This window comes from Pteronotus mesoamericanus, unplaced genomic scaffold (assembly GCF_021234165.1).
Source record: "Pteronotus mesoamericanus isolate MK-2021 breed Mesoamerican mustached bat unplaced genomic scaffold, CSHL_Meso_final contig_220, whole genome shotgun sequence".
NCBI lineage: Eukaryota > Metazoa > Chordata > Mammalia > Chiroptera > Mormoopidae > Pteronotus > Pteronotus mesoamericanus.
The window spans coordinates 6,890,160-6,897,638 of record NW_026555091.1 but is presented as its reverse complement, the minus strand read 5'-3'; the positions used below and the strand labels follow the sequence as shown (position 1 = coordinate 6,897,638).

Here is a 7,479-nt window from a genome sequence, read left to right as displayed (position 1 = left end):
TAATTGTGTGCTGTCATGTGTTTTTTTTGTATGGCCACTATTCAAAAAAATGAAAAGATTCTATTTTTAGCTTTTAATAGATGCTTACTAGGTGGGTGAATAGTTGACAAGCTCCAGGACACCTGGCGCGACAATGCTTATTGAAACCCAAGGACAAAACCTTGGAGCAGATGAATGAATCACACAAAGTGATGAATGAACCACTGACTCACAGAACTACTGGAAACAGAAAGAGCTTCCAAACAGGTGCAGGAAAAGCCACAGAACCCGGGCTACGTTGCTGAATCTGCAGGCTTACGCTGTGTTATTTAGCCCACTTGTCTAATAAAGGAAAGCAATTTCCCTTCGCTTCAGAAAACTATTTCAGCTCGATTTAGACTTTCGATATAAATCACTAATATGACATTTCTTTTCTGGAAAGTTTTCTGAGATTGACACCTTTTAAATAAAGCCTATTTTATACAAATCTATTGATGTGTGTAAGGAACGGGGGACCCATTCCTCTAAAGCTAGCCTGTACCTCTGCATGTGAGATTCTAGGTTACCTGCGTAACAATCCAAGGCTACTGGAACTTAAACTTTTGCAGGATCTGCTGCGGAGAAACAGCTGCCTGGGGGTCCCGGACACGAGACTTGCGGCCCTCCAGCGCCAACATTCTCACAGGAATGGAGTTCAAAGACCCCTTCCCCACCTCGCCACTGCGCGAGCTGAGGAAGACCAGGTGAGTAAAGAGGACCTACCTATACAGGCGGCAACTGACCCGGAGCATTGTGTTCTAATAGCTGAGACCTTCGCAACCACAAATCGTCTAAACTCTGCTATCATCCAAAAGAGTCTTTTGGGAAGAAAGAAATGGGAAATCGGAAAATTTATTCTAACATAGTTCACCAGGAAAAAGGGTGAAAGGAAATCTATTTTAATCCTAAGTCAAGCTGTGTCCTTGAAAACTTCAATTCCTGGGATAGGGGAAGGCCTGTGTGCTCACCCCCCAAATCAGACCTCTGATTCTCCACACATTTCAACAGTGTCTCTTAGGGCAGAGCAAAGAAATAAGCAATAACTTTAACAAAAATTTTAATTGTCATGCTCTTCGTTTAGAAATTCGGCAAGTGTTTGGTAGAGGAGGCAAATACGTGTTTATTAAGTTATAGTTAGTGACTTGTCTAATGATCTCTTTTCATGACCTTTAACTAAATCGTGAAATCAAGACATTCCAGGAGCCTGTCTACAAAACAGTCCTATAATCAATTTATTTTAAAGAAAAGGTCATAAATCATGAGAGAGAGGCCCACTAGCTCGATTCCCACAGTGTTTGGGGAGAGGCTGCAGGCGGAGTGAGCCTTAGGACACGGGACAGCCGCCCCCGGGGAGCCGGACCTGCCCACCAATCCCGACCAGCGCGAGTGAAACGCAAGGTGGACGCAGCCCGTCAGAGGCAGCGGCTGGCGCCAGGGGCTCCCTCCAGCCTCAGCCTGTAAGCCCTTCGCTTAAATGCCCTTCCTTCCCTCCAAGCAGAACCTAGCAAACGGAGACAGGCCGGGAGGGACAGACTTTGGAGGGAAGCTTCGCGATCCGAGGACACGCAGCAGCCGGTGCTGGAACCAAGCCTGACTCCCTCTCCTCCCCCCGCAGGTCTGCCCGCCTGTCCTTCCCGACGTCTTTCTGTTGACTTTTCAGTTGTTCAGGTAGATTTTAGGCGGCCAAGCATTTGCTTATGAGGGTTGGAGTTCATGAAAATAGGACTGCCACAAGAAGGGCACTGGTATGTTTTGCCACAAGTGTTTGCACAACAGAAAATCTAGAACTTAAAAAACGTGCTCCTCAAAGTGTGGACCACGTATCATCCGCCATCAGCAGGGAAACAGAAATGCGAAATCTCAGGCCCACCCTCACTGCTGAATCAGAATCTCAGAGGCGGGGGTGGGGGGCAAGTTTAAAAAAAAAAAAAACCTCAGATGACTTTTACACAGCAAGTTTAAGAAGCGCTATTTTATAACACAAATGCACTAGCTCTGCAATGTACTAGGCTAAGAAGAGAAACCTACTTTATCTTCCCCTGAAAGTTATCGGCTCCACGACCGGCTCTTAGCCCTCACTCTAGGTGGGTAATAAATACACAGTGTCTGTGCAAACACCTCACCACCCGTGTGTCAAAAACCAGGGAGCCAGTGAAACGAGACAGCCGGAATGGATGCTATCAATAGGAATCCATAATTATACCCCGCAAGAAAATAGACACACTTGCCTGAAGCAAAGCAAGTCTGTATTTTAATTTTGCCTTAACATGCACTGCACACATGTGATTTATGCACGCGCACACATGTGTGCGCCCACACACACACTTGGCCCTTAAGGAGCTAAATCTCTGTAAAAGGCAGCTCCCTGGTGTGCCCGAGACTCGGCATGGCCAAGGCTGTGTTTCCATTCCCTTGAAGCCCCCCATCCTTCCAGACACGATCAGCATTTCAAAACCCGAAGGAGAGCGCGCCTGTCACCGCGAACACAGGCTTCACCCTCCAACCGCGAGTCCCGCCGTCGGGGTGCGTGGCCAGCTGGCGGTGGGGCACCTGCCCACCTTCCCCCAAGGGACCCGAGGGCGTTTGCCAAACCCGCGCTGCGCAGCTCCCTGCTCAGCATGTTAGATCTTGGGAAGTGACGTTCAGTAACTAAACGCTGTGTGAACAATTAGTAAAATAGATTGGCAAGGGACAGAAACTGCTCTACTTTTTATTACTCATTTTTTAAATGGTAAGGCGGCCCCTTCGCAGCTCACATTCAATGATCGGCGCATTCTTCACAAGATTCCGAATTCCCAGCGCCGCTGTTGATGGCTGCGACTGCAGAAAGGCCCACTCCTGTCCAGCGTCACCCACGCTTCTCAGGAGGCTGTTCCACGCAGCGCTGAGGCGCCTGCAGGCTGGCACGCCTGTTCTCGCCGGACAGCAGCAGAAGGGCCGGCTCTGCCCCTGCCGCAAACCCTCCCATAGCTCACTGCTGGGGCAGCGCCTGAGCAAGCGAGCGCGGACCCCACCCTGCCCTTACCTTCCCCTGCCCACCGAGGCGGGAGAAAAGGGAGGAACCCGGTACCTCCTGCCACGAAAATGGGACCAACAGCCCTGACAGAACACAGAGAAGTCTGTTTATTTTGAAATTATTTTAATTTAGAAATAGAAAACATGGGAAAAAAAGGAAAGAACACAAAGCACACAGGCAAATTTTTCACTCCATGAGCTTCTCAAATTGTCTCTTGTCGACCAATCCCCAAGATGAAAAACCCTCCTCTAGAAAGGTATTCATTCAGCCACCTCTGTAAAAGAAAGAAAAATGGTCGATTTTGCGTGTATGTAGGCTTTTAATAGTAACAATTACTTGAAATGCAGTCTGCTGTCATCTTATGGAGCCAAAACCAGTGATCTGAGAACCACACCTACACTACCTCCCAACAGCATCAAAGAGAAGAAATGTGACTTGAGACTCTTGGATTGAAAAAGTCCCACAGAGGATGGGGCTGCTAGAACAGACCGATCTTAAATACGCAGGATCCTACCCTCGAGAAATGTGTTCAGTGTAGCACAGCGTCTTTCTGAACAGGACAAAGAATAGGAATCACAGGACAGGAGGGTCGGTTGGGAAGTTTTTCAATTTGACAGACAATATGTTAGTTGAACACAAAGAATTCGGACTGGCGCAATTGTTCCCAACCACGACAGCTTACCAGCGTCACTCAAACACCGGGGTCAATCATAACAAGAACAAAAATCACTTCCAATGATCAAGGACTCAGTAAAGATCAGCAGATTCTAACAGCATTAAGTTAAGAGACATCTGTGCATTAATGAAATAGCAAACTGTCAACTCAAATGGTGTCACTTTCCATTCCAGTCTAAATATTGTCTATTTCAAAAAGTTTACTTACACAATGATGTTATTAATGGGGATATGGATCAACTTCACAAAAAAGCCAATGAACCCCATTATAGCAAATCCTATTGCTGTTGCCATGGCAATCTTCTGGAATTCTGGATTAAAAACACAAAATTTATCATTTTTCACAGTGTCATTGAAAGGATAGGGGAAAAAACTAGCAGTGACATAAACTTGCTGGTGTACCTTTCTCCTGATAGTAAAAATATATATATTTATTAATAGTAAATAAGCTCTTTGATAACTTTTAAATCTTCATACTTTATTGATATTTAATAAAGTACATGCTCATTTTAGTGAATCCATCAACAAGCAGCAAAATAGTTTATCTTCTCAGAAAATGACCAGGACGCCAAAAAGAAATAAAATGCAGACAGAAAAAATACAGAGTATTTGTCTTTAAAATTCTGTTGCGTCGCCAAAAATACTGATTGTAAAAGGACAAACCACAATTTTTAATAAAAAAAATGGGTCCACTGTCTTTGACATTATGATCAGGCCAACAATAAGGCTCGACAATCAAGCTGGGGTGAGCGCAACTGTACATATAGTGCAGACCATGGTAATGTTTCCATTTAACATTATTTCTTCAGGGAAGCCGTCCAGACTTGGTTAGTGCTCCTACTAGTTCTCCTGTTTCTCTTCCATAACACGTCCCCCAGCAGCAACAGAAAGCTGTAACTGCTGTTACTGGTTCATGACAGCCTTTCCTGAAAAAGCCTAAGCTCTGTGAGAGCAAGGACTGTTCTCTGTTCTGTATTTTTATACATTTTACTATTCTTGTAATGTGTTATCTTCTCCATTGTATTCCCACCTCCTGACCCAGGCAGCAGTCAATACATGAATAAAAGCAGACAAACTCTGGTGCACCTTTTAACACATCAACCCTGAGCAATACGAAATTAACCCTCCTAGGCTGGCAGCAACTGTGATGGTTCAGGCTCTGCCTGGGGGACTTGCGGGGAGCCATACAGAGCACGGAGGGATCCCAAAAATTTTCCAAAGTGAAAATATGGAAGACACTAAAAACTCTAAAGTCCTTAAATATAACTTAGACAAACATAACATGAAAAACAGGGTTGTAATAAATAATCTCAAACCATTGGAAAATACGTAACACAAAAATGTATAAGGCATGCAAAATTTAGGAAGAAGTGACAATATTAAAAAGCAATAAAGCAAATAATAAAAATGTGAATGAGAGGAAGTAATTAAGAGCTATTAAACAGGGCGATACTAATCAAATGAAAGGCTTAGGAAATGCAAAGACTGAACTTTTTCTCTCCCTTTCAAGCCATTACCTTTCCTGTCAGGTTTGGTGCATCTTTTAACCAGCCGGATTGAATCCTTCACAAACTGCCGACTGGGTTCAACGAACTGCATTACCTGATCCATGGTGCTTGTAAAAAAAAACAAGAGAAAAGATACTCAGTGGTATTATTTATCACACGGCAAGGACTTGTTCAGTTCTATCTAATTGCAAATGAGCAGGGCCAGAAATTCATCCCTGATCTGGGTCAATCCTGTCCCACAAAATAAACAAAGGAAGAAAATACTGACATAATTTTTGTAGACGCCAGCAAAGCAGCAGAGTAACGGCAACAGCACAGGCTTCGCCCACATCATCGTCACTGACGAAGGCTGCACGCACAGTTAAGCAATGACAGCGCTTCCATTCGAACCCACTCTGCAGTCCTCTCTTTTCGCAATCCAACAAATATTTTCTGTATCTTATTTTAAACTCCCCAGAACCAGTGTCTCCTGCAGTGAATCCCGCCATGGTACTACAAGAGCCAGCGTAGAAGCAAACGTGGGTTTCAACCTAACAGCTCCCAACCATGGCCACCCCACACTTCTGGAAAAGAGGGTATTTGCGTGGGATAGATCTATCAAATCCTCAGAACCACAAGGATCAACTAAAGCTATCCGCTGAGCTCCAAACCTTCAGGTCTGGACACGGCTCTAAGGAAACAGGGCTATAAAGTTTCTCATATAGGTCCTTTTAAGGAATCTATTACTCAATAGAGATGCCACCTCATCTTAGTTTTGAGAGCCACGCATACAACAGCTACGGAGGCCTTACTATTATCTCCAGTGCTTAGGACAGTGACCAGGCGCATAAACACTTAATACACTTCTGATGAGCCAATGAATGAATGTCACTGTAAGACCAGGCAGTGGTTCAAATCCCTGTCTATGAAATGTTTCCTCGCCTGGGGTGGGCAGTTACAATAAGGGGCATGAAAATATTTAAAACACACTAGGAATTCGTCTACACATTCTAGGCCAAGTATGTGGGGTCCGTCCAAAAATATACTAATGCCTGCTTTCTCAGCATTTCACTAAACTTTGTTCTTCAAATCCAGTGGACTTAAAATTAAACTTTACAGATGTCGCGATGAAAGTTAAGGACTCTTTCCAGGAGCCGGAGAGGGGTGTAAGGCCAATACACAAAACACTGCCCTCGATGTCAGGGGAGGGATCCCATAACCCACTGTGATCTGCTGATCTAGAATCTAGATCGATCGTCCCACATCACAGGAGCTCAGGCAGGGCCGCCCAAACACAGACAGCTCTTCCAAGAGGACACACATCCGAGAGGACGCACATTCCCAAAGCCAACCCCAAGGGGACCCCGGCGGGAGGCCTGCAGGTGGCCGAGAATGAGCGCCCAAAAAGCCGGCACCTGAGCTTTTTCACGCCCGGAAGGACTACGGCCTTGGCGTCCCTCTCCTCGGGGGTCCGCGGCTCTGGGTCTCCGCTTCCCCACCTGCTTGTGGCGGGACCCTGGTCGCGGACCTGAGCGCGGGGTCCCCTCCCAGCCCGCCCGTCCACACCAGCGGCCGGGGCCACCCGCCGGACCGCCCACGCCCGCCGCCTACGCGAGTCACAAGGGGCTCGCCTACGCCCCCCAGGAGACAGAGACCTACCTGCCCACCGACAACCCCGCTGCTTGAGACACGTAGCACAGGAGCCGACAGACCACAGCCCACCGGAACTGGAAACCAGGTCGCTGGCCTACAGCCCGCCCACCCCTCTGTTCATTGGCTATTTGCGAGCGGACCTCAGTGCGCAGGCGCAGCTCGAGAAGGCTTCTCGGCCCCGCTTCCGGGGAGCGTGCTGCGCAGGCACTAAGCACCCTGTTGGCCTCGGCTTTTTAATGCGGTGTGAGGTTGGCATCTGCCTTGTTCGTGCCGGCTGAGCCCCCGGGACCCCACCAACGCGGCCGCACCCTTGCGCGGGGCCCGCCCTCTTGGACGCAGATGCGGAACATCTCAGCGGATTCCACGGGGCGGGATGACTTCCAAGTTTGCGTTTCCTGCGGCTCTTGGTGGGCCTCCTGGCTGCCCACACTTTCCATGCACTTACACCATGAAGCGTGTAAGCTGTATAATGGTGTTTGCCCGACCTAATTCGAAATAGTCTCCCTCTGACCCCCAAATCTGGCTTCCTCCCGTCTCAGCCTTGGGAATATCGCGGGAACCGAGGCCACCATTTGGTGCTTTAGATTTGGTTTGGGGACGTGGTTAGAATCTACGTGCTTTGCTGAGAAT

General features: G+C 47.3%; 1 protein-coding gene across 1 annotated transcript; it reads right to left on the bottom strand.

Annotated features, from left to right (window-relative positions):
* Positions 1-3,140: 3,140 nt before the first annotated feature.
* On the bottom strand, positions 3,141-6,941 carry SEC61G (SEC61 translocon subunit gamma). The gene is made up of 4 exons (XM_054571274.1): positions 6,856-6,941; positions 5,227-5,324; positions 3,918-4,020; positions 3,141-3,308 (listed from the first exon to the last, which is right to left on the bottom strand). Exons 2-4 carry the CDS (start codon positions 5,318-5,320, stop codon positions 3,299-3,301), a joined length of 207 nt encoding a protein of 68 aa, XP_054427249.1. The 5' UTR covers positions 5,321-5,324; positions 6,856-6,941; the 3' UTR covers positions 3,141-3,298.
* Between the last annotated feature and the right edge of the window lie 538 nt (positions 6,942-7,479).

Excerpts from the sequence above, each read along its gene's own strand:
- SEC61G (XM_054571274.1), bottom strand. The coding sequence starts at position 5,320 with ATGGATCAGGTAATGCAGTTCGTTGAACCCAGTCGGCAGTTTGTGAAG. Across the intron at positions 4,021-5,226 it reads CACCAAACCTGACAGGAAAG|AATTCCAGAAGATTGCCATG; the intron begins GTAATGGCTTGA and ends TTTTTAATCCAG.